This window comes from Anopheles coluzzii, chromosome 2 (genome assembly GCF_943734685.1).
Source record: "Anopheles coluzzii chromosome 2, AcolN3, whole genome shotgun sequence".
Lineage (NCBI taxonomy): Eukaryota > Metazoa > Arthropoda > Insecta > Diptera > Culicidae > Anopheles > Anopheles coluzzii.
The window spans coordinates 38,153,517-38,179,880 of record NC_064670.1 but is presented as its reverse complement, the minus strand read 5'-3'; the positions used below and the strand labels follow the sequence as shown (position 1 = coordinate 38,179,880).

At 48.5% G+C, this 26,364-nt stretch overlaps 3 protein-coding genes across 3 annotated transcripts; 1 reads left to right on the top strand and 2 right to left on the bottom strand.

The window, feature by feature from the left end:
- Nucleotides 1-10,817: 10,817 nt before the first annotated feature.
- Nucleotides 10,818-13,571, bottom strand: LOC120953959 (ATP-dependent RNA helicase SUV3 homolog, mitochondrial). The gene is made up of 3 exons (XM_040374420.2): nt 13,076-13,571; nt 12,489-12,992; nt 10,818-12,409 (listed from the first exon to the last, which is right to left on the bottom strand). Exons 1-3 carry the CDS (start codon nt 13,569-13,571, stop codon nt 10,923-10,925), a joined length of 2,487 nt encoding a protein of 828 aa, XP_040230354.2. The 3' UTR covers nt 10,818-10,922.
- Nucleotides 13,572-13,649: 78 nt separating this feature from the next.
- On the top strand, nt 13,650-15,013 carry LOC120953961 (charged multivesicular body protein 3). Its single transcript, XM_040374421.2, has 2 exons — nt 13,650-14,081; nt 14,162-15,013. The coding sequence occupies exons 1-2, from the start codon at nt 14,037-14,039 to the stop codon at nt 14,780-14,782; spliced, it is 666 nt and encodes a 221-aa protein (XP_040230355.1). The 5' UTR covers nt 13,650-14,036; the 3' UTR covers nt 14,783-15,013.
- Nucleotides 15,014-18,171: 3,158 nt separating this feature from the next.
- On the bottom strand, nt 18,172-26,253 carry LOC120953958 (attractin). The gene is made up of 6 exons (XM_040374419.2): nt 24,812-26,253; nt 19,171-22,338; nt 18,963-19,089; nt 18,792-18,878; nt 18,630-18,711; nt 18,172-18,553 (listed from the first exon to the last, which is right to left on the bottom strand). Exons 1-6 carry the CDS (start codon nt 25,144-25,146, stop codon nt 18,399-18,401), a joined length of 3,954 nt encoding a protein of 1,317 aa, XP_040230353.2. The 5' UTR covers nt 25,147-26,253; the 3' UTR covers nt 18,172-18,398.
- Nucleotides 26,254-26,364: the final 111 nt, after the last annotated feature.

The window sequence follows — 26,364 nt, the reverse complement described above, 5'->3', positions numbered from 1 at the left end:
TCTCTCTGTCCTTCTCTCTCTCTCTCTCTCTCTCTGATTCTCTCTCTCTTCTCTTTAGCTCTTTCTCTTTCTATCTATCTCTTTCACTTTCTCTGCCTCTGCCGCTCATGCTGCTCTTTTTCGATATAAAATCGATATTAAAAAAAAACACACACACAATTGAAATAAAACGAACAAAAACACACACTTTAGTTGATGTCTATATGTGTCTCTATAAATGTGTTGTCGGTGGAAAGAAACAATATTGGATGTACAATTTCTCACAAAATGCACACATACACACATACATGTTTCTGCTTCCGATCGTCATTATATCTGTTATTTATTTGCTTTTAATGTATGTGTCAATAACTGTCTCACCTTTCGACCATTTATCGTACTACCGTAAGTGTGCATTAGCTGCTAAATGATCGGTCGTTTTTTCAGCTGCTTAATGCTACCTTTTTACTGTACTATCCTTGCTATGCTTCTTTGGGTGTTTAACGTGACCCTCAAACATTCGATCCGTTTCCACAACAATACAAAACTGTTTGCGCATTTGGACATACATTTGGTACAGTTTGTTAATTAAATATCTGCCATTTACTGCACCGAGCTTAACAGGTGGTTAGTGAGTACGATTAAACACATTGCAAGCTGTGTCACCTTCTGAAACCATCACACGATCCATCACAGTTGAATAACAAACCGCACCCGTTGCAGAATGCAACTTTTCACAGCGCCAACTGCCGAACTGAGTCATTAAAAGCAAACACCTGAACCACCTGAACACCGCCGCTACGAATGGTCTGATATAAGCTGATAAGTTAGTGGAAAAGTTTTAAACGTGTTCCCCGTTTTTGCCCGCCTGTAGCCAAAACAAATCCCGGCCCAAATTCCGCCACAGGAAATAGAACCCGTAGCAAGCTAATTACCTGGTAAAAAAACTCACACGACCAGCAGTAGTAGCACTAGTAGCAGTAGCAGTAGCAGTAGAGTCAATATTGAACGTTACCATCTCCCCCTAGCTATAGAATAATCGAGTACTGAGCACGCATTGTTGTAAGTGGTAAGGTGCAGACGGCAGAAGTGATGAAATTCGTAAAAGCAATCGTAAACATTAAAAAAACCAAACCTGAACCAACACATAATATGTTAAATGCAAAAAAAAACGAAAAGAAGCTACTGCAGCTAAATAATGCACAAAACGATGGATTTTGAAAGCGCACCTGATGGATTGATGATAGAGTAAGCAAAGCGAAGTAGCTGCGGTGATGATAAAATAAACTAGTTGAAATGTAAAGGGTGAACGCACACAGTTTTGCTGTGATTCCATACTGAACAGGATACTCTCTTCCTTCTTGCTAGTGCATGCCCATGAAACATATCTAGCAATTGCAGCGCGATTGCAACACCACTCAGTCACCTAATCTCAGTCAACCGTTTTACCAATTATCAGGTTTTTCTAATCACCGCACCAAGTATCATCAATTTACTCTATGATATCTCTGTAGTCTAGTGTAAGTCCCATTTTAGCATGAGCAACCAAACAAGTCACCGAAATACGGCAAACAACCGAAACAAACAACGACATACCGTACTTAGAAGTAAGCATACAGGCAAGCAAACCAAAACAAAGCAACCCCACCCCCCCCCCCCTCCACCTCATTTCTTTTAGTAAACCCAAGTGATAATGAATAAACAAAATGTAAGTGCAACTAGAGTGTGCTTCGGTAAGGATAGGTAAGATGCTGACAAGACACCGATTAAATGAAGAGGCTGAAAATAGAACAACGCGACTAGCACGCACAGCGTCGGGGCGATCCCGCCCCACTTAGTAATGGAAACGTAGTCCTTGTATTACAATAGCGAAACATTGACTAAATTAACCCCACTAAACAACTCTTTGTGAGGGGCAGCATACACGACCTCACAAACCTTACAATGGTTCAGATGCAATCTGCTAACCCGATTCGAAACTTTACCACCATGCGCCGCCGCCAGGAAATTCACCATGGGGGCAAGGGCAGAACGTCACCTCGTCGTAGTTATTGTTGATACATATATACGCTACAATTAATATACATAATGGCATACATACTTACATACGAAATGGTGTACCTTTCCGCGTTTATCGTCTGCACACAGCTCCAACACCTTTACCACCACCACCACCACCATACAACCCCGATCGCCATGACAATGTCGACCACTCACACTTTAAACGCACTATACAGTGAAAAACCTGACGCAAACTTAAACGGAAGACTAACGAACGTTTTCGAACGTTCGAGCAGTATACTGGCACGAACGATTTCCGGCCCATCGTCTGACACTGAACGCTTCTGTGCCTGCTATCGGATCGAAATCGAATGGGACGCCATTTTCGCACCGATCGGAGGCACAGAGTCGGAAGGGACGACAGGCTAGCCCGTGCGCAAGCAGCAGCAGGCGTTGCCTCAGTTTTGATAGGTATTCGAGTGAAACTTACCTGACATCGCTTCCGAGCGGAACGGCACACTAGTAAACGGACCGTACTACACTGACAGCACACGCTTGACGGGTTGATGTTTGTTTTCTCTTTTTTGTGTTTTGATTTACCATTTCCGTTGAAGCACAGCCACATTGCAACGACATTCAACGCTCGCATGTAGAGAGCTGTGTGCAGGAGAGATAAAATGAAATGATAAAATTAGATTTACTGCAACTGTTTTTAACGAAACTTCATAATGTTTAACGATAAGAGCTATGCAAAAGCATTTACTCCCCCGCATGGATGGATGGTGACGATAGACGATTCTAAAAGATAACACTTAAAGTACTGCTGTAAAACATGAATTAAGTTTCCATTGCATCGTTTCAAAAGAAGTAGCGTGCAATAGGGTGAAGTCATGCAAGACTTGAGCAACCGTTTTTAACTCTCCAGTAACCGAACAGGAGCCATTAAGTTGTGCATGTGCTGAATAATGTCGAAGCGAAAACCATCTTCAAACTGTTAAACAAAGTTGAACAGCATACGCACTGCTAGACAAATGCTGAAATGCTTTCAGTGCACAGGAAGAACGATCATCGAGTTAATAGTTCTAAAACTTATGATAAAACTAAAACAAATGAATAAAAAAAAAAACAAACTTACATGTAAACTTATTCCCAGTTTGGAAAGGAAAAGACAAACCAGAGAGTGATGATAAAGTGAACCGACTAGCAAACAAAAAAGTAGCAAATCAAAGACATGATATAAAGAAGAAAAAACGGGCTTTATCCCCACTGTATCTGCTCCAATGGAGCTTTCCTCTGTGTAGGAACACACGTACCCACACACCTCCCATCTGCACACACACACAGAGAGATAGTGTTCCACCACCCGGAACGACGACAGTGCAGTATGTATATCAGTATGTAAACACTAGTTACACCATTTTACGAACGTGATTCAATAAAATCAAATGCCATATCGAACCTTTTTAGTGTGCTTTTTTTTCGCCAGAGCTCAAATCCGTTATGTCCCATTGGTCAATTATGCAATGGGTACAAGCGCGTGACATCAATCACGTAATTTACTAACGACACTTCCATTGTTGGTGTTAATGGAGCACTTTCACTATGCAATTAATCTTGTGTATTCAGCATGTTTGATCATTCATTACCATTCTTCGTGTATTTCAAATAAATTTAATCGATGCAAATGATGACACCATTTCACCGTTCATCTGGCCTGTATGTTTCAGATGCAATCGTATAGCAAATGTAGCATAATCATGTAGCAAATGTATATAGCACGTTCAACAACAGGTTTCACAATGATCCTCTGGAATCTTGTCGTGTTTTAGAGATGGTATTATTTTTTATACATTGCATGGTATTGTATTCGGCGTATCTTCGGTATTAGTGGGCATTAGCGTTCGGCAACTGTGTGTGCTGAAGAAGCTGAGGTGAAAAACGAATCGAGCTTTCGTCATGGAGACGCCTAGTGTTTCATTGAGTGTAGTGGTGCGTGTATTTTAAATATCATGACCTTTGAACCAATGATTAACACTCTGGGCGCTGGCATTTTACGTTAGGCCGCGAGGCCAGGGGGTTTCTCAACACTCATCTGCTCAAGCACTCTGTGCTTTTGAGAAACCTGCGTTCTCAACGTTTGTCGAATCGGCACAAAATGGGTTTGAGAATCTTTGAGAATCGTTGAGAAAGTTGACGATGCAGCGATCGGCTAACTGAAATTTGAGTAATTGTGCTATTCATTTATCGGTTACCACTTTGGAAACAGTATTCAAAGTTTATAATTGAAAAAGTTTAAAAAAAAACATGCGATCAAAAACTTATTTTTCATTTAAAGCTCCAAATAAAGCTTGAGTGGCTATATCAGTTTCTCAGAGTGAGAAAAATTGACGACGGCCTCGGGCTCGCGTCTGAGAACAAGTTTTGAGTGCTTGAGAAACTTAAATGAGTGTTTGAGAATGTTTTCTCAGCTTGAGAAAGCCCCGTGGCCCCGCGGCCTTAGCTTTCTGCGGAGAACACAGTACAAGATAAGAGAGCGATGAGAGCGTTTCATTGACTTACGATCGTTCACTCTCTTTCCGATTCTCACATACCGTTTGCCGTTTGCCAACCCCGCACAATGCATCCTCGAAACTCGCTGCTGATGTCGTTGTTCTAAGTTATGATCGTTCTAAGGTAGCAGAACTCCTCTACTGCCACGAGATTGTCGTCGTCAACTAATACACCCAGTTGCATCCGTATCATGGGCTGAACGTATTTCGTATATCAGCAAGCAGGTATTTCGTCTTCGTCGCATTGACTCTCAATCCAATTCTGGTTGCTTCACATTTCAGTTTGGAGTGCGTTGCGGCCTGTAATCATAGCTGCTATACTGTCCTAAGCGGACACTCCGGCCTATACAGGCCCGAGACATATTCAGTACCACCCATCCGGATACTGTTGACGTTGTAATCCGTGTTTATGTAGAAAGAAGAAGATGGACCTCAGAAACCACTTTATTGATAGTCACTTTTTGATTCCTTTTCGTAGTTAAGATTTTTTAGAACAAGAGCAAGGTGGAGAAAGTATAAGTTACACCAACCAAGAGAACTGTATCCTCAATCTCTTTTTTATCCTAGCAACATCCATTCCAGTGCAGCCAAACTATTATCTGAGTCAAAGGATTATCTGATCGATAGCGAGATTTCTTCTGGATTGGATTGTTTTCTTCTTGTTCACTTGCTTTCCACGAAATGATCGTTGGGTTTGACGTTTCGGCAAAGAGTGCTGCGAGATGGAGCCAACTTTAGCCAGCTAGTGGAGTAGGCATGTAACCGAGACGCTATTTATGGCCATCATCATAAGATCACTAAAGCCAGTCGAGCTTATTTCCCCTCGTATTTTCTTCTCTCCCTCTAGCCATTCCACCTCCGGGCCACAACGATGGTTTATTGTTGTTTCCTTTTCTACTCGCTAGTTTTTCTTCTCCCTTTAAGCCCTGTATTTAGCGATGACCGTGAGCGTGACCGTAAAGCACTTAACGCGAACACTTTACGAGTTATGATTGTGTTCATTTAGGTTTAGAATTATTCTAAGCGATTTTTTCCAATAAAAGCAGGATGCAGCTCATGTATAGCTTGGGTTTTGGTAGAACGATAAATTTTAATATTTCACACTTCTACAATCCCAAAACACCAATAACGTTTGAATACCTTAAGCGCTTGTAAATGGCCCTTTAGACAAACGAGTCTAGCTACTTCTGGGAAGTGTACTGCCGGGCTGAGGCAAGGCTATTGACTTCTTCGTTTGGGCGCCTTTACAAAGCAAATCCTTATCACAGCACCCGTAGCATTTCCATCGTACGCCCCAAACAGTCGATTCAACTACTGGTGAACGGAGACTTACTCGACAAAAAGCGGTATTTTTCAAATTTCCATAGTTGATAATGATTGTGTGAGGCTGAGTAGTACCAGCAACTTGCCTCGCCGGTTTAACGGTTTTACATATCACCACACAATTATCCTCTCTTGTGTGTCTATTCAGCAACGTGTTCGGCAAATGGTCGAGATGGACCATCAGCGGTAGTAGGAAACAAATTTTAAAACACGAACCATTCCATTACGCACGTTGCTATGTGTCGTCATCTATCACTACTATCCGTCTCGTGTACTAAACCTCCCCAAAAAACGGCTCCCATTGCACTCTTGCTACTTACTTGTTGTTCAATCAGCATCAATCCAAACACAACAAAGAACCATCATCAGTTGTCTCTCACGGGTTCGATGAAGTTGAGAACGGGATGGGCTGATGGGCAACGAGGGACGCGGACACACGTTGTCCTCGAAGACAACGCTTCTATCTGTGTACAAGCAATATACTTCTTAACTTAACTTAACTTTTGATCAAACCCCTTTGTAAATAAGGCCACTTAAAAACCGAGGTATATTTTGCACTTAAAAACCCAGGGCACGTAACACCCGAGGCGCGACACTTACATTCATTTGTTTGCACTCGACCGTTTAATTCTACGATCATTACTTCCGCATTTCCGCACGAACGGCTTGGAAGCTATCAATTTATTTTTTTCTCTCTTCTGTGGATTTCTGAGTAACACTAGACCACGGACTACTGCATTAATTGATGTCGATGTACGCACTTATTGATAACTGTGTTATATCCAATAAGAGAAACACTTCATATTTTTGGAAAAATAATCACGAAATCAAAAAATTATAAAACCTTTCGTTCACACCCAAATATGCCCAAATATACCCACTGTTCTAAGAAAACAAGCTGGCGTACAAACAAAAATAACAGTTTTGCGAGACACGGGATCTCTTCCCGGAATCGGTCACTGGTGGTTTTTGATCTTTCTGTTTATTTTAAACTTCATCTTCAGTGCTCATACCCCTTCCCTCTTGTGGATTATTTCTGGATATGTTTTGTTGGTTTTACGTTGCTCGTTCTTTCACTCGTATACACTTTTACTGTATATTTTGTAGTACTTCGTTTAACTCTGCTCGATTGCTCCTTATTTCTGGAGTTTAACGTATTATATACACGCGCACGGAAATACACAGGTTCCTTAAGCAAGCTCAACCGCTAGCTCGAGTATCGATGTATGGTAAATCTGTACCAGTTTACTGTTAAAACGCGTCTGAGCATGAAAGCATAATCGCAACGATGAGATTCGCTTGCACGGACGAACGGACGCTGCATTCCCCTTTCTAAAATCGATACCGCTTTACTGGTTGTGATGAAAGCATTAAAAAAAACACCGTCCAACATCGAAAACATCGACAACCCCCGCTACTTGGTGAGATGCACGTTCGTTAAAGCGTGTATGTGTTTGCCGAGTCGAAGGACAGGTTCGCCGTTTTTCTACTCGCGCAAGTCTTTCGATTGAGACGCTGATGAGAAAGCCGTTCGGTTCCGGGTTGGGGACAGTGGGTGAAATAAGCACGTGCGTCTCTCTCTCTCTCTCTCTCTCTCTCTCGCTCTCTCTCTCTCTCTCTTTCGTTCACGTGCGATATCATTTTGCAGAGTGTGTCTGTATTTGTGTGTGTATGTTATAGATTTGTTTTAATGTGTCGTTCAGTCTCGTGATTGTACATCCTTTTCCAATTGTAAGGTGAATAAATAACAAAAAAAAAACAAGATAAAGGTTCTACACATAACGTAAGAACATTATCAAAGAAATCTTTCAAAAAATGTTGACATAGTTCTAAGTCATATTACAAAATATTGAATAAAACAAGTTTAAGGATGCATATTTATGCTTGAATGTGTTTCGTCGCTTCTTTTCGATCGTACAGCCAATGAAAAGTAGGTCACTGGATGAAAGCAACAGAAAACTTGTTTACTTTACACGTTTGCTGCACTTCGAAAGTTGCACATTTCTTCGGTTTTGGGCAGAGCCGTTGACCTTGATTGTAATGGCCACCACGACGTCATACGCAAGTAAAACACATTACCCATTACCTAACACCACTTTTGCAGTGTTGCAGTGCAGTCCTGTGCGTTCGATTTGTTCTTGTTACTGGAAAGGGCTTGGTTTTAGACATGAAACAAATCAAAGCGCATTTAAATTCATACTCTTGGCAAAATGTTAGCATACACACATTTCAATCTTTTATGTGCAATTTGGTTTGGTGCTGTATAAAAGTTGTCGTAGTCGGAGCGTCGTTCTTCCAACGTATGGTTATTGGAGCTCAGCATTATCCTTCTCTTTCGATTAATTTAGACACGGCCATGTAAGTTTATGAATTATATCGTACTATGCTTATTAACTTAATAATAAGGTAAGTTAAAATAATAAAAAATGACACGGCACAAGCTGGACAGTTCTGTCCGGACGGTCAATGATCTCGTTTCCAAGCACGATCGATCGATCATGTCCTGCACCGCACACACACACACACATCTACAAGCACAGAAACAAACCGAAACCGATGCGTGCTGCATCAGGTGATTGTACTGCCTCTGTACTTTCCCATTCCAGTCGCGGATACGGACGTGGCAATAATGTGTATCTCAAATCGGTTTTGGACATGTTGCACATCGAATCGGCACGTGCTCGCTCCCGAGCGCCTTTGCCGATAAAGGATAGCGTTACCGTACGGTGCAAATGTAGCGCTGGCAACGACACATGCCCAGCTCGACCGGTGCTGGTCTAACACATTCAAAATCCCACCAGACCTTTCAAAGTGTGTATGTGTGTGTATTTGGATGAGAAAGGGAAAAGGGTTTGCTCCCGTTGCACATCATAACCGTGTCAACGCCTCACACAATACCTTCCACATGCGCGCTCTATTTTTATCCCGAAAGTGGGTTTGGGAGGCTTCCAGCCGGCGATTGGCGCATTACTTTCACTTACGATCACGGGGATATTTTGCGATAGTGCGATCGTACACGTGCAAGTGGTCCAATGAACCCCACCAATTGGGTAAAGGGGAATGTAACTCGTTCTTGAATCGAGTGTTTCAATGTTAAAACCATGCTTGGCTGTAAAATTGTACAGCCATTCAGCTTCGATAGATTGTACCAAAAAGGGTTTCCAGTGCAAGGTCATTTGATCGAGCAAAAAAACAAACTCCAACCCAACAACAGTCATCTTGTGCGCAGGAGCACTTCAGAAGGAAAACAGGAAACGCCTGGGATGTAAATATGATACACAAATTTTATAGCCAACGTGCGCCGGCAGAGGGCAAGGTGAGAGACATACCATACGGCGAATAGCTGGAACGGGGAGGCGTACAGTTTTACAACCGCTTGTGACATTACCTTTCGTACTCTTTTGATAAGCGATTTTTTGCGATTTCTTATTCCCACCGTATTCTTAAAAAAGAAGAGAAAGTCACCGATCGTATGATCGAGACCGATCGAAAGCAAGGTATCCTCGCTCTTTTTTATCCTCACAGCATCCATTCCAGCGGATGGGTTTTTCAAATTTGATAACAGGAGAGCAGCCACAATCGGAGGTAGCTCTTATCAGCAGACGAACATGCATGATCCTTTTCTCTCCAAAGGATCCTGATCCTTCTTTACTGTCTGATCGATTGCTTAGTTTCTCTTTCTCGCCGTATACTTAAACCAGGAGAGAAACTGATTGATAGTATGAGCGAGACCGATCGAGAGGAAAGTATCCTCGCTCTCTTTTTATCCTCACAGCATCCGCACCAGCGGATGGGTTTTTCAAATTTGATAACAGGAGAGCAGCCACAATCGGAGGTAGCTCTTATCAGCAGACGAACATGCATGATCCTTTTCTCTCCAAACGACTATCTGATCGATTACGTGCCGTCTCTTTCCCGCCGTATACTTAAACCAGGAGAGAAACTGATTGATAGTATGAGCGAGACCGATCGAGAGAAAAGTATCCTTGCTCTCTTTTTATCCTCACAGCATCCATTCTAGCGGATGGTTTGAAGCGATTTTTCTAATTTGATAACAGGAGAGCAGCCACAATTAGAGGTAGCTCTTATCAGCAGAGAAACAAGCATGATCCTTTTCTCTCCAAAGGACTGTCTGATCGATTGCTTAGTTTCTCTTTCTCGCCGTATACTTAAACCAGGAGAGAAACTGATTGATAGTATGAGCGAGACCGATCGAGAGAAAAGTATCCTCGCTCTCTTTTTATCCTCACAGCATCCATTCCAGCGGATGAGTTTTTCTAATTTGATAACAGAAGAGCAGCCACAATCGGAGGTAGCTCTTATCAGCAGATGAACATGCATGATCCTTTTCTCTCCAAAGGATTATCTGATCGATTACGTGCCGTCTCTTTCCCGCCGTATATGTTGTGGGCAGCCGTGCGTGCCGACCCCTGGACTTGCCGTGGCAGTTGCGCTGCCACCGGTCAACGTCCAGGGGGACAACAGTGTGTACACGCACACTGTCGCACACACTAAGCGTGCAAGGCTTAGTGTGTGCCGAGCGCCTAGGCAGAGTGTGCACGAAGGCCGATCGAGCAGGAGCTCTCGGCAGGGGCGCTCGGTGCGGCTGGTGCGCGGCCCATACAGTATACGTTTAAAGTGTTTGTTCATTATGTATTTTATTTATATCGTATGTTTAATAAGTGTTTAAATAAAGCAAAAGTGTTTAAACATAACAGTATACTTAAACCAGGAGAGAAACTGATTGATAGTATGAGCGACACCGATCGAGAGGAAAGTATCCTCGCTCTCTTTTTATCCTCACTGCATCCATTCTAGCGGATTGTATTGACGCATTTTTTATGTTCGAATATTATGGGAATACCATTAATCAAATAGGCGAATGAGGCTAATTGGATCAATGTCTATAAAAAAAAAACTCCAATCCCTCTGCCACGTGCAATGCGTTTTGCCAACATTTAGGCGTTGATCACCCTGGGTAAAGTATTCAGCAAATAAAACAGTAAGCACGCGCGCATTGTACTAGCACGTTTCTTTTTTTTTTTTATTACCATCTCGTCACCCGAACGTTCACTTCATTTTGCGCGAGCCTTTTCGGCGTCCCGGTCCCTTCTTCCCACCATCGAACGGATCGTCTTCATCGTCCGCTCCTCCGCCGCCCTTCCCCGTACGTTTCGCCTGCTGGTCCCATTCTTGCTTCAGCTCCTGCAGCATCGCTGGCGTTAGCAGTCCCTGGGCCAGCAGCCGCTCGGTCAGGCGGCCGCGCGTACCACCCGCCCCGGCCCCGGCCTCCCGATAGTACTTGCTCTTCTTCTGCCGCATCACGAACGAATCCTCGTCCGGTGTGTTGGTGGAAACCGCCGTTTCCGAGTTTTTCAGCAGCTTCGTTATCTGAAACACGCCCTGCTGAATGATGTCGTCCAGCTCGCGCTGTATATCGCGCACCAGCTTCTCGTCGGGGAAGAGGTCCGGAAACCGGTAGCTCAACCACAGGTACAGATCCAGTACGTCGAACACCGCCTCCAGGTGCACCAGGTCGATAATGGTGCGCGGCAGCTGGAACGGCCAGCCACACTGATTGCACAGCCAGTCGAACGTGACCGGCTCGTTGCGACTGTACCGGCGCGCGTACTTCAGGAACATGGAGCACACAAACGGCATGTTGCGGTTGATGGGCGCACAGCAGAATATGTAGCGCGCCCGCAGTGGCAGCGGCACGTGCTGGATCGTTTCGGCCAGAAACTTAAAGTCTTCCGTGTTGCACATAAAGTACAGCGAGTCGTCTACCGTGCTGAGCGACACGAAGATCTCCATCAGGTTGCTGAGCGTCGCGTTCGGCAGATGGTACGCGTACAGTTCGATCATGTCTGCCGTCGGATGCAGACCGGCCTGGGTCAGCGGGTCCGGCGTTTGGCCCAGTATGCCCTTCAGCGTCGGCAAATCTTCCGCCTTAAACGTCGTCACGTAGCCCTCCTCCCACTTCATCCCGTACCGACCGGCCCGGCCGGCAATCTGCAGTGCCGCCGATACCGAAATCGTGTCCATCTCTTTCTCCCCCTTCTGGTTCATCGTCGGCTTGATCATCGAGTAGAATATGACGCGCCGGATGCTCAGGTTCAGCCCCATGCCGATCGCGTCCGTGGCCACCAGCACCTTGCAGCTGTTGTTCGGGTCGTTAAACTTTGCCGCCTGGGCGAGCTTGGTGCCGGGCGGCAGGCCACCGTATATGACCGCGACCTCCTTGCCGCGGGCTTCAATTTCGCGCGACACCGCGTAAATGTCGTTCTTGCTGAAGCACACGATGCAGTCGCCGGGCAGCACGTTGTCGAGCGTTTGCAGCGCCTGCTCCTCGATGTGCAACGGCGTGAGACGCTTGTAGTTCCGCACCTCGAGCGATTCGTGCGTCGTTTCGCACAGCTTTTGCAGCAGATCGGCCGTGCCCGGTTCGCCGCACACGTGGATTTCCTCCGCCATCAGGCCCAGGAACGCTCTCGTCCACGCCCAGCCACGCCCGACGTCCTTCAGCAGCTGTATTTCGTCGATTACTGCTACCTCATCTGACGGGAAATGGGGGCAGGGGGGAAATAATTCAGTCCACGAGCTTACACTGGACGCAAATACTGCTTTTCTACTCACAAGGTGTATTTATGGAAGTCATCTCCACCGTGCAGGCCACATGCGCCGACGGTTTCCCTTCCGGGTTGGCGAACTTGCGCTCCTCGCCCGTCACCAGATCACAGGCCGTTCCTCGCTGATTGCTCTTATTGTACACCTCACTGGCCAGCAGCTTCAGTGGCCCACAGTAGACGCCTGATTTGGCCGCCAGGAAGCGCTCCATCGCATGGTACGTCTTGCCCGAGTTGGTGGGCCCCGAGTGGAAAATCACCTTGCGGTTCATGCCGCGCGCGCTCGGGTACCAGTTGGCCGGTTGCCGGAGGTCCGATATTTTCTTCAAATCGTCCATACACTCGAGGTGGGGGAAGATTTGCTTCACGTGCCGCAAAAAGTAGGGAAAAATGTCGTCCACGTGCCCCGCGCCCTGCAGTATATCGCTGAGCACCACGTGCAGATCGGCCGGCAGCGCATCCGTGTCGAGACAGTACTTCCGGAAGCTAACGAAGGCTTGCTGCTGCAGATTCGCTATGGGTTGGAGGAGAGTAAGCGAATTTTTACCAAGCGCTTTCCTAACTTCAAACTTAAAACCCCGAAGGAATATCACTTACAGTCTATACCATTTTCCAGACAGAGGAACTTGATCTCCTTCCTATTGCTAAACTTCAGTATGACCTTTAGCATTTCCGCCTTATCTAACGCTCCCGTCAGCTCGGCGCCGACATTTATATCGTCCGGGCTGGGCCGTATTGGGATCGGCGTAAACAGTCGCGTATCGTCCTTTTTGCCCCGGTACGACGTGCCTGTCGTAGCGGGGCTGCCGGGGTGAAGCAATGTTCGCCGAACACCGACCGTACCGCGTGATACACTGTGCACTGAATTTAGCATCGCCCGGCAGCATCGCGTCCATCGGGGACCGTTGACCAGCATTTTGTCTGCTGATGCAGTATTGTGTAATTCCGTGCGACCACTACAGAAACCCGGCAAAAGTAATTGCGCCTGCACGGCAAGCGCACCCGACCCGGCCGTTCGCTTTTGTTTTGATCCTGCACGTGTGCTGACAGTAGAGGCAACTGTCAAATCGAACACACACACACACGCGCGCATTCACGCACATTGACATCGACGATGACAGCGGTTTGTTTACACATTTTGCAGCACGGAAAAATATTCACACAAAAAAATCAGCAAAATACGAACAAATCTGCTTCCCTGTAGAGTGTACCATGTAAAAGTAGCGCGTTTCGATTATAAAAATATTGCGAAAGAAGGAAATTGCCCGTTAGAACAAATTATCCAACCCCGTCAACATATCTGTCAAACTCAAGGGCATTCGCATTCCTTCACTGCAGCGCCAGCAGTTGCGCTCGGTTCGGTGGTGAATCATAACAAAACAAATGCAATAATAAGCTGGCTGTGAAAGGAAGTGCAGAAGGTGGTGCGCTCTTTCGCTGGTTTTCGGCAGTTCATTGGCTGTGCAGTAGGAACTCCACTTAAATCACCTAGTTTATTCCGTTCATCGCTGTTTAGTGCGCGTGATTTTACAGTTGTTTTTCCTTTCCATTCGCAACGATGGGTCTTTTTGGCAAATCACAGGACCGCAATCCGAAAGATATGGTAAGCGACGCAAATGATCGAACCGCCTGCCTAGATGCTCACCGTTTTACCCTTCCACCCTTCCACATACACACACACAGGTGCAGGAATGGTCGTCGAAGCTGCGCAAGGAATCGTTCGCACTCGACCGCCAGGTACGGTCCATCCAGCGGGAGGAGGACAAAATCAAACGGTCGCTGAAGGAGGCGGCGAAAAAGAACGACAAGGAGGTGTGCACGATACTGGCCAAGGAGCTGATCCGATCGCGCAAAGCGATCAACAAAATCTACACCAGCAAGGCGCACATCAACTCGGTGCAACTGCAGATGAAGAACCAGATGGCGACCGTGCGGGTGGCCGGCTCCCTGGCCAAATCGACCGAGGTGATGCAGGCGATGCAGGCACTGGTGAAGCTGCCGGAGGTGGCCGCCTCGATGCGCGAAATGTCGAAGGAAATGATGAAGGCCGGCATCATCGAGGAGATGATCGACGAAACGATGGAATCGCTCGAGGACGTCGAGGAGATGGAGGAGGAGGCGCAGAAGGAGATCGATCACGTGCTGTGGGAAATTACGGCGGGCAAGCTGGGCGAGGCACCGGCCACCCCGCTCGCCAACCCGACCAAGGACGAACCGTCGACGTCGCGCGCCGAAGCGGAGGACGCGGACGAGGAGGACGATATGAAGGAAATGCAGAACCGATTGCAGGCGCTGCGTTCGTGAAGAGGGCCGGGGTTTGCACATGACACACTTCGGCCGGTGCTTTTGCTTAACACACCTAACCCCCACCCTTACCTACACCTTAAATACACTGTCCCGTGCGCGTTACGATGTTTTGTCTAGGTATTTGCCCATAAAGAATGGTGCGATTTAATGAAGAGTAAGAACCACTATCCTGTAAGGACCTTCTTCCCCGTTTGATGAACGTTACAAAATAAAATATAATTTATCTTACCTCGACCGTTCGTTCGTTTCTGCCACACCCTGTTGCCAGAAATACGGTTTTTGGTATTCTTGACTGTTCTTTTATTACTGCCAACAAATGCCGTTAAAATACTTAATTTCTTCCATTTTTCATGCTTTTTTCCGATGTTTGTCATTGGTGGTGGTGGTGGTGGAGTGAGTGGAGAAGTGGATTTCGTTTGATTTTCGGCTTTGTAAGATAAAAACCCCCCGGACACGTTTATTCCAGCACTAGCTTTGCTTCAAAATCTTTCCTTCGTTGCACTACAAAACGCACATCATCCTCGTGTTGTATACTATTTCTGCCGGCCTCCATCCATGCCTACTTGCTCGCTCGTGCTGATCTCCCGACTACTGCCTGCTTTGATCACTGTATTTGCTTATATGTATGCGCGAGGTTGCCATGCCAGTCAACCTCTGTTTCAGCACACTCTAACCAACTCATCGTTTGTGTCCTGTTGTTTAAAATTCGTATCCTTCTCTGTCCTACTACGGCCGCACTACCCACCGCTGCTCGTCCACTTGCGGTTTATTGCTTACCATGCCATCTCCGGGAGGTTTCGGTGTGCTATGCTGGCATCGATTACACTTCCAGAGGCTATATAGTATCGAAACCAAACGAGCTAACCCAAAACCAAACGAATTTCGGTGACCACGTGTATGATCCTGCATTTAAAAAAGCATTATATATGTATGTGTGTGTGTATGTGTGTGTGTGTGTGTGTGGGGGGGGGGGGGGGGTCAAAGATAACCGGGCGAATCGCACTCTCAAATAATGTAATTTGTGTTCAGTTCATATGTATACATATTCTTTTATATTATAGTCACAGTCTCTCTGCAAAACGGAAACACGTTAGCACACACACACACACACACGTATACGCTTATGCTAAATTTTGTTGAAAGGCGACAAATGCCCATTCCTCTTTGTTCTGCGACGTGGGAAAGTGTCCGAGGGCGATATTTTTTCATTGCTGCAGCGCATATACACCCCACAAACACACCAAGGATGGTTGTTTGTTGTTTAAATGTCCTTATTCGTTGCTATAATATCCTAAAGCGTTTTGTAGCAGCGGTTGTTTTCGGTGGCCTGGCCATGCTGGGTGGCCTCCTTTCACTTTTTATTGGCCAATGTTTGTTTTAATCTTTACGAACACGCGCACACCTCTGTTTCAAAACCTCATCATTCGCACACGCGGTCGGTCTACCGGTCCCTCTAAAAACCCCTTCCAACACACATGCACACACCCTTGGCTTACCCACCCCTAATGCTTTGCACAAGAGAACACAACACAGATTCTGATGAAACCTATTGCTATTTAAACGCGACAGACCTTTACAAGCGACTGAGGGTGCCGCGGGAAGCTCAACAACCGACGACCGATTTAGCGCACACGATCGCGATCGCGTTGGATCCTTCATTATGGAACGGGTATGCGAGATCACTTCTAAATTGCCGTGCCGCGGTGCCGTCCGCGTGGCACAGCGACGGAAAACCCCGGAAAACAAAACCAAAACGCAAAACCAAACCCCCCAAACGCACTAAGACGGCATGAGATGAGAACGCGCGGAACAGAGGACACAGACGGCGAAGTGAAGTTCAGTGTCTGTGGATTAATAAATATCTAATAATCACATTGTTTTTTTTTCCTTTCTCTCTCACACACACACATACACTCAGCATTCAATGTTTTGTTTCGCACTCCGATTTGCTTTTTCTAGGGCCACTCTCGAACCCACTACAACAACGGCTTACTAACCGCACTCTATCTGCACAGTGCCCTATCCACGTGGCACTTTTCTCTCGCTCTCTCTCTCTGTAACGGCTTGATTTTTCTTCTTTTGTGTTATTTTGTTCCATTCTTCATTCCCGCACTACATTCTACTCCCGTTTGTCACCATCCCATTATAGCAGCATGTTTCTATGAGTTTCAGTCAATGTGTTCGCGCATAAAATCGATACCATGAATCTGGCGTTAAAATTCATGTTCCACTCACTGCTTTGGCCTAGTAGAGGATGAAAAAGTGCACAAATGAATGTTTAAAATGTATCTTGCACCTCTCCATCTAATATTCACTGTAGTGTTCTTTTTGTCCTCTCTTATCTCCCTTAGATCAGAGTAGATATAAACAAACAAAAACCAAAACAAAGCAGAGCACAATTCAAAACAATCGGATAAAGGAGAATTATTTTTTCAACCAATTCTCCATTCCTTTTTCCCCCGCTTGTGAGTATTTTTTTTACAGCACGCACACATGCACATGTTGTAATGCAAATAAATGTCTGCAGCAAATGTAGCAAGTCCTATCCTCCCGCACTGTTGACGAACGGCTTCACTTAAAGAATAGCAAACGATACACAGCTTAAGCACACTTATTCCGATACATCGCTTGAAAATTACGGGTCCTACAACCCCCAGATTGGCAAAGGTTTGGGCAATGCTGCACTGAACCATGGCCGAGAGCACTACTCACAAACATCTGGCCATTGCATTCAAAAATTCTTACGCACGAAACAAAACACCAGAAAACTGAAATTCTATCGCCTGGAGACACGCATTCGTCCTACCACTTCTCTCCTTGCTCGCGCTACGGAACATCTCAAGAAAAAAAAACGCACCGCCCCAATACAAGGCGGTCTTAGCGATTGGTTTCTAATTACTACAGCCCCTGACTACAGTTTTAAAAATTAGACAATGAACCATGCAAAAATAAACCCAACTCACTCCTCCACATTACGCTCTTTATCCGACCGTGTACTGCACGTTGCCGCCATCGGCTACCATCATCTGCATTAGCAGCAGCAGCAGCTTCATTATCATTATTATTATTATTTTATAATTATTATTATTGGTAGTGTAATTAATAATTAGCATTATTGTAAACCCCACGCCTTTCTTCGCAGATGCGCGTATGTATATGTGTATGTGTGGGTGTGTGTGTGTTTATCTAGTCTCAGACTCTGTATTTTATCCAGGCTTGCAAGCCATTCTAGCTCGCTTTCATTCGTCTTTACCCAACGGCGGTACCGTTTCGAATTCGCTTCACCTTCAATAAAGCTTCGTTCTTCTCTTTCCTTGCTAACTGATGTGCCCTGTTGCTGATGTCATACGTACATATAGCGCCGGTTCACCTTTTTCTTTTAACGGACACACACACACACACACACCGAATGCGTGGGGAGGGAGGCGGGAGTGGGGTGGATGCGAATAGCAGTCGTTATTCGGCACATTTAGTCCACACACATATTGTATGATCCCCGGTAGGGTTTGAGGTCCGGCCGGCGCATTGCCGCCAAGCGTGTTTGACCCCTGCAGTGACCCCCGGTTTGCTTTGTCCAAAGGGAGGGAGGACGTACACGTAGAGACACGATATCTTATATACAGCTATCAGGGTGTTGGCTCTGCTTACGCTTAGTCTTAGGTTCCTTCGGATGTTCTATCGACGAGCGTCGTGGGTTTCCTAACGTTACTAATGCACTTGCGACGGCAAGACCTGCCGATTGACCAGGAGGAGAATGCTGAAGGCCGCCTGCAAATGGAAGTAGTTTGTGTCAGTGAGATTGTTTTGTTTCGTGTACAACTTCCTGTGACCCCTTTGTACCTACCCGTTGGCAGCCGGACTAGAAGCGAAAGAACTGCCGCCCTGTTGCCTTCACACGGCTCCAGCGCAATCGGACTGGGTGAGTCCTGCAAATAGAGAACGTAATGCGAACGATGTAATGTACAGGATCATTTGTACGAGGGTGGGTAACAGTCCGATCAACTACCTTTTTACGTTTCCGCGGTGCAGCTGTGATGTTTTCTACCGCTGGCGATAGCTCGTTGTACTCTCTACTTTCAATCTCCACCAAAACCTGAGTATGCAAGTAACATCATTTAAAGGAAATGTTTCTATCCATCAAGTTTACCAGCTTTTGACCAGTGGGAAGCACACTTACCTGCGAAAATGGTCTCGATGCCATCTGCTCCATTTCAACAAACAGACGCTGACGACGCCGGAACATATCGTAATGTTGCTTGATCTTCCACAGAATGGCCGCCATGACGAGGAGTAAGAGGAAACATCTGCGCCAAAAACCGAACCGAAGCAAACCGTAACGAACAATCAATACATTTTACAGTACCAACCCCAGTGGTTTTACTTACGTTGAGAAGGTAATGAAGAACTGCTGCAGGTTCAGCTTCGGGTACTGCGAAAACGCAATCTGTATCCAGAGCGGGGGCTGAAAGTCGTACACATACACGTAGAACGTCGTGAGCGTCACATTGTCCTCGACGCCGAACTGATGCTCGGCCTTGGAAAAGCGATACCGAAACGTGGAGCAGTTGACCGCGGAAAACAGTGGCTTCTCGATGCCGCCCGCCGTCCGGATGGTGATGTTCATGCGCGCCGCCACGCTGCACGTGATCGTAAAGTCCGCATCGATGTCCGGCTTGACCGGCGAGTTGCGGAAGTTGATCTGCGTGAAGTGGCGATCCTCCTTCTTGGACAGGTTGAACGTGAACTGGTAGTCGATCGTCAGATCGTAGTAGCACGACCCGCGGCTCGGATCGCCGTGGTAGTGGTTGGTCGCGTCGCACTTCTCGCAGTGGTCGCCCGCCAGCCCCTTGGTGCTGCAGAAGCACTTGCCCGTCTCGCTGTGGCAGTACTGGGCCTGGCCGTTGCATTCGCACTTCTGGCAGATGCCCCCGTTCACCGGGTTGCCCCAGAAGCCCGGCTTGCACTTGTCGCAGTTCGGGCCGAACGTTAGATTGCTGCACGGTTGCTTGCACGTCTTCGCATCCGGACAGGTGCTGTGCCCGTTGCACTGGCAGCTCGGGCAGTGCGTGAAATGCCACCGCTGCGCCGGGCACTCCGACTCCTCGTGTGCGCCACTGTCCCCGCCCGGCAGACACTTGCCGAGCCCGGTCAGCGAGCCGTCGTCGCACCATCCGCAGGCCGGATCGTCCCGGCACTGGGCGCAGGTGCGGTAGAATCCGCACTGGCTCTTGCCACTGCTCGCCGCCCGGCATTTGCTCGAGCCGGTCGTCCACTCGCGACACTGGCCGTACGGGAAGCTGGCCGTGTATGCGTTCTTGTCCACGCACCGCTGCTCGTTCTGGCACCAGATGCACTCCTCCTGCGTGCAGTTGCCGCAGGACGTCAGCCCCGAGCAGGCCGGCGGGCAGGCGTCGTTCAGCGCGTCGCCCGACTTGTTCCGGCTGTACTGGCACCTGCTGTGCTCGTAGTCCCAGTGGCACACGCTGACCGCGGTGCAGGCGTGGCAGCCGTGCAGCTGCGCACACACGTGCTCATCATTGTCCGGGCAGTCTTTGAGCGCCTTGGTGGGATAAAAGTCGGCCCGGTACGTGTACGACACGTCCGGGCACTTTTCCTTCACGCAGATACCCTTCCCGTTGCCGATGCCGCAGAACATGCAGCCGTACGCGGTCGACACGCAGCCCTGGCAAGTCGTCAGCTGGCTGCACAGCTCGTAATCCATCAGCTCGTGCTGGGTCATCACCAGCCGGCTCTTTTTCGGGCACACCTCCAGCCCCTCCTGGTCGCGGTCAAACAGCCGCTCGCGCTGCACCGCGGCCGCCGGCAGGCACCGGCTCTTCTGGATATCCCACACACACTTGACGCCCGGGCGCGCATTAAGACACTGGTCGGTGCGATTGAACGCTTGACAGTCGCCGGGCGTAAACTGGAGCATATCGTTCACCATCTGCCCGTCGAACCCGCCGTACACGTACAGCGACCGCTCGAACACGACGGCCGAGTGCCCGAACCGAGCCAGATCCGCGTACAGATCGTCCGGCATCGGCTGGGCGTGCCACGAGTCGCACAGCACGTCGTACACCATCAGGTCGCGCGAGTAGCACTTCGCGCCGAAGCTGTGCGAGGTATCGTTGTGCGTGTTGCCGCCGAACACCATCATCAGACCGGGCGTCAGGAAGTTGGCCGTGTGCAGGAAGCGCGCCGTCGGTGCCGTCTCCAGCAGCGTCCACAGCCGCTCGTGCGGCTCGTAACTGTACAGCTTGTTGCTCAGCAGCTGCGAGCTGTCGCTCTCCGACACGATGCCGCCGTACACGTAGATGCGCTCGCGCAGCGGATCGTACGCGGCCGAGTGGCCGTAGCCGCCCTTCACCGGGTAGCCGCGCGTCGGCACGATGCGCCACTCGCGCGTCCCGAAGTTAAACTCCTGCACCGTGTTGAGGTAGCCGAACTGCGGCGAGTGGCCAAAGATGACCACCATCTTCTGCGAGCTGCCCCCGCCGGTCAGCACCTTCTTCCCACCGACCTGGTCGTAGTTGGACACGATTGTGGCGGTGTGACCGGCGGACCGTAGCGGCCCGCACATCTCGTACGTGTCGTTGCACTGTTCCGCCTTCACGGTGATGTTTTCCCAAATCTTGGCGCTCACATCGAACGCCCACAGCTCGCCGCAAACGCCCCTGCCCTCGATCACGCCGCCGTACATGAAGATCTTGTCGCCGAAGATCACGGTCGACGCGCCGTACCGCAGCTCCGGCGCCGGCCTGCTCTCGGTGTGGGCCGTTTCCCACACCTTGCCGTTGAAGTCGTACATGTAGAGCAGGGCTTCCGCCTTGCCGTAGCTTTCGCCCGCGATCACGTACAGCGTGTCGTGAAACACGGCCGCCCCGTGCGACGCGCTGCCCGGCGGCGTGAAGCCCTCCGTTTCGCCGGCATCGATCGCCGTCCAGTAGCCGTGCGCGATCGCCTGCGAGCAGTCGTTGCCGGTGTAGCCCGCGCTGCAAACGCAGCGCTGCTGCTTCCTGTCGCACACCCCGCGCCCCAGATGGGCGGAGCAGTAGTTCGGGCAGCGGGGAATGTTGCAGGCCGCGCCGGTGAAGCCACTGTTGCAGCTGCACTCCCCATTCCAGCAGTCCCCGTTGCCGGAACAGTTGAGCGACGAGTCGTTCGTCGGGCAGGCGTTCACCTGGTACGAAATGTTGAAGCCGGACATGTTGTACGCATCGTCGCTGAAGAAGTGAAGCAGGGCCGACCCGGAGTGAGCGAACACCTCCGGGATGCGGCGGATGGTAAAGTTTTTCCTGTACATCAGCCCGCTAAACACGGCCAGCAGCGGCGACTCGACCGAATCGCCATCGTACACGTACAGATGGTCCCAGCCGCACTCGGTCGCGAACTCTTCCAGGTGCAGCCGAATCACCGAGGGACGGCCCGGCTCGGTCGACACCTTGTCGGTGATGCTGTTGTGCTCGCGGGCATCGATCAGCCAGCTGCACTTGACGCCGATCGAGTAGTTGCCCAGCCCATCGTGGATGCTGCCCGATGGTTCCGTCAGTCTAAAATGGAAAATACACCAATTAATAAGCTTAGGTACGTACTGTTTATGGGTGGTATAGCTTTTTAACTTTTTTACATTTAGCGAACCCCTTTGCTTTACTGTTTTGCTTCTCTATACCTATCGCTAGCTTAAAGAATTCAGTGCTGCAAAATGTTACTGTCAATGTCTGACTGAAACAAAATCCATGTCAACGTCACGTACTCAATTGTGATAATCAGAGGTGATACTCAAAATGATTGGTGTAAACAATGCATCCTTGGTGACATTTTTGCGACCAACGCTAGGTCAGTCACTATGGTAAGATTTTTTTTATTATGATCTGTTTTGCAAAATGTCACTGTCATAGTCATGACAAATTCAGGCTGAAAATTAGAAAATGTCAGCATCACGAGCTCTACTGTGATGATCAGAGGTGAGACTCAAACAGTTGTTGCGGCCATCACATGCTTGGTGACATTTGTTTAGCACTCAACTCTTGGCCGCTTACTTGGTCACGACATTTTCAGTTGGTGATCATCACGATAGCCATGGGAGATATGCGGTGCGTGCGAGTGGTTCCAAGAAACAAAATGAGCATGGTGTCTTGCTCTGTTTGACCCGACACACCATCAAACCAGACAGAGCGAGAAAGCATGCTCATTTTGATGCTTGGGACCACACGCCAGGTATATTTCAAGAATATCGTGATTATCACCGACACAAAATGTCGTCAAATTAATGATCAAGAGTTGGGTGCTAAATAAAATGTCATCAAGCATGTGATTAATCCACCAACTGTTTGAGTTTTAGCTCTGATCATCTCAGTTGTGTTTGTGAGCTGATTTGAGCTTCGTTTCAGTCATGAGTGTCATGGGGTGATTGAAACAGTGGAACTTGGCAGCACTGTTCACAGCCAGAAAAAGTCATGATTATGCTAGTGACGGCATTGTGAGTCAGAATATCGCGTTGAACTCCAGAATTCGCATGTCGTGTTCGGAATATCATGACGCACTTTGATTGAATATCATCAATCAGCAATCTCGTGATCCTCATGACATTTTGCAGCACTGAAAGAATTAATGACATACTAAGCAATGCCTTATCAGCTGACGACCTTGAAACATATTTTTGGAAAACTTTTGGTAACCAAAACTAGGTAACCAAAACCTACTACTAAAAACGTTCAATCCTCGTCGTTCAACAAACATGCCCGCACATACGCAGACACGCTGGTGATTGGTGATATCATTGCGCATTTATGTTCCCTCCCCCCCCCCCCCCCCCCCCCCATCCCGTCCATTTGGGGCTGTTATCGTATCACCCCCACGGCTCGCAACCATACGGATAGCCTACTTGGCGTCTTGTAGCTCTGCCACAGTTCCGAAACCATAAAGAAACTGGCCCAAGATAATGTGAGATGAGACGGATACCTTTCTCTCTCACACACACACACACTCTGTTCATCTGTCTCTCTCTCTCGCTCTGTGCTATTGCTCAACGCTCACCCCAAACGTAATTAAAGTCCCGAACAGATAAGACCCAATCCCGTGCACACCAAACTGCCACCAAAGCCAAGCGAACAAACAAAGTGGAAAAAGAATCCACCTCCAAAATTGCTCCCCACTAGTCGCGGACCGGGGGAAAAAAAACGGAACACAATTCAACCCAATTTTCTGCCGCTTCGGGTATGATTTTTTCTCACCCCAACAGCATCGATGTCGGAGTTGGCCGTGGATTATGGACCTTTCTCGGGGGGAGATGGACCTTTCTTCTCCATTATGACCAATGAACAAGAAGCTACCGTTCGTGGCACGAAGGATGTGCAACAGAACCGAATTGCCCTCACGATATCTGCGTATACGCACACGCGGTGAGGGGTGATTGTATTTATAACTTTTCATGTTAAGTCATTTTTTCTACGGTTTTATACAAGCGGACGGTTGGCATTTGCTAACAGCTGTTCTATTCCGTTGTGTTTCCAAAAGCCACCCACACACACACACACACACACAAACACTGTGGGTGGACCAAAACCAATAGTGAATTGATGGACATATCCAAAAAGTGCAGCAAGAGAAGCATTTGATTGGATTCACTCGCACGGAAAATACGCACGGTGGCGCAGAACAGCGGCGCTTCCAGTTCCATTCGCCGCTTTTCCATGGCCAACTTTAATCCGATTACAGAACGGCGGCGCTCCAAAGTAGGCTCTGGATGAGCGCGACCAGCAGGCGGGTCGGGTTTTGGAACTGGTATTGGGGCGACCGAGAAGGGGAGGGAATAGCTTCCAGAGAGCAGAGTGGAGAGCTTCAAATGCAGGTCACTGGGACGGCAGTGCTTCGGGAGAGTGTACAGTGATCCCCGCTCGTCCAACCTGCCCCATTCCCGTCGTTGATTCTTGTGCTGTTGTTTTTCCTCCTCCTTCTTCTCCCTTCCTCTCTCTACCTTTTCCTCCTTTTGTAGCAAACAGGTTTCGAAATGACGACACTTACCTAACCTTACCACCGCAGAATTGGCACTCGGACCCCTGCCAGCCGTCCGGGCAGAGGCAGGTGCCGTTCTTGCAGACGCCACCGTTCATGCAGCGCACCTCGCTGCACTTGCCGGGGTCGGCCACCCCGGCCAGCCCGTGGCTCGAGACGAGCACGGTCGGGCCGAGCTGGCACGATAAAGCGAGCAGCACCAGCAGCGCAAGGCGCCACACACTGCTGTGGGGGCTCGCGGGCCGGCCACCCACCATCGGCCGGATCGGTGGTGGGTCCCGTTTTCTTCGGTACTTGGATTTGTGCAGCAGATAAACAAACATTTGCAGATGCTCGAGCGGCATTCCGCTTCGCTGCACTTCCGGAAGACCACTCCACTTTCGAACGGCAAATCACCCGGGGCCAGGTGCGGAGGGAGGGGGCGGGGGGAAGTGAAGGCTATTCGTTGCGGCAGCCAGAACACGCACACATACACACACGCGCGAACACTACTGTTTTGTCAACGCTCTCTTGCAACAACGGTGGCGTATGTGTGTATTGTGCCTTCGATTATCCCGTCCCGACACAAAAACAAACACGCGGAAGGATGGAAGGATGGCACCGATCGGCCGGAATTATTGCCCTTTTGCACTGGTGCTAAAACAAATAACGCACACACACACACTGGCACGGGCGAAAAAAAAAACACACTCACGGATTCACCCCAAACTCTGTTGGACACACGCACACACACACACAGACACAAACTCGATGCACACCACGAGCTTTCCACAAAGCAGGCGACGACTTTTGCAGGACCGTTCGGCAGGGCAGGTGAGGAAGCACCCTCGTGCCGTCTGCTGCCCTACTTGCTGCCCCAACACTGCACGCACGCACGTACACACACACACACAGTCACCTTTCCGCTGCACCGTATGACCGCCCTTCCCTCCTGCGCGGACGAAGGCAGCCAGGGGCCGAGTTCGGGTGACGATGGGGAATGCAAATCTCGCTACTCCTTCGCGGCTCACTTTCCTTTCGCTAGCGCCATTGCACCAGCGAACGACTCTCGACACGGTCTTGCACGGAACGGTGTCACATTCTGCACGGAGAGGGGGGGTGTGTGTGTGGCGGAGGGTTAACAAAATCACGGAATAGCGCTCACACACAGCTGCGTATCCTCCTGTTCGTCACCATTCGCCAAAGGGGGTACGGGGGCCCGGGACGTATTTGTCTGCTTTCTGCGCGTTTAGCTGCTTAATCACCCCAGGCCGTGGCTCTTCCTATCCAGTGGCTGACGGAACAGATTTCCTGCTGAGTTTTTTTTTCACACTCCTTTCTTTCTTCTGCGTGACTTTTTCGCTGCTTCTCCACTGTCAGCTTGTTTGGTTGTGTTCTTTGGTGTTTTTATTTACGTGCTGTGTCGCTCACTGTCACTCCGGAAGTGGTCAAATGTGTGACATTTTAATGGAATATTTATTATCAATATTTGCTTCTGAAAATAACAAAATGAAAGTATTTTTCTGTAAATTAAATTAAAAGAAGTTTTGCACATTTTTTACTATTGAATATTACCTTTCCAA

What these genes read in the sequence shown, in the direction of transcription:
- LOC120953959 (XM_040374420.2), bottom strand. Translation starts at nt 13,571, where the DNA reads ATGCGCGCGTGTGTGTGTGTGTTCGATTTGACAGTTGCCTCTACTGTC. An exon ending in TCTGGAAAATGGTATAGACT is followed by an intron (nt 12,993 to 13,075) that starts GTAAGTGATATT and finishes TCCAACCCATAG; the next exon opens with CGAATCTGCAGCAGCAAGCC. An exon ending in GACTTCCATAAATACACCTT is followed by an intron (nt 12,410 to 12,488) that starts GTGAGTAGAAAA and finishes ATTTCCCGTCAG; the next exon opens with ATGAGGTAGCAGTAATCGAC.
- LOC120953961 (XM_040374421.2), top strand. Translation starts at nt 14,037, where the DNA reads ATGGGTCTTTTTGGCAAATCACAGGACCGCAATCCGAAAGATATG. An exon ending in ACCGCAATCCGAAAGATATG is followed by an intron (nt 14,082 to 14,161) that starts GTAAGCGACGCA and finishes ACACACACACAG; the next exon opens with GTGCAGGAATGGTCGTCGAA.
- LOC120953958 (XM_040374419.2), bottom strand. Translation starts at nt 25,146, where the DNA reads ATGCCGCTCGAGCATCTGCAAATGTTTGTTTATCTGCTGCACAAATCC. An exon ending in TTCTGCGGTGGTAAGGTTAG is followed by an intron (nt 22,339 to 24,811) that starts GTAAGTGTCGTC and finishes TTTCCATTTTAG; the next exon opens with ACTGACGGAACCATCGGGCA. An exon ending in TTCTTCATTACCTTCTCAAC is followed by an intron (nt 19,090 to 19,170) that starts GTAAGTAAAACC and finishes TTTTTGGCGCAG; the next exon opens with ATGTTTCCTCTTACTCCTCG.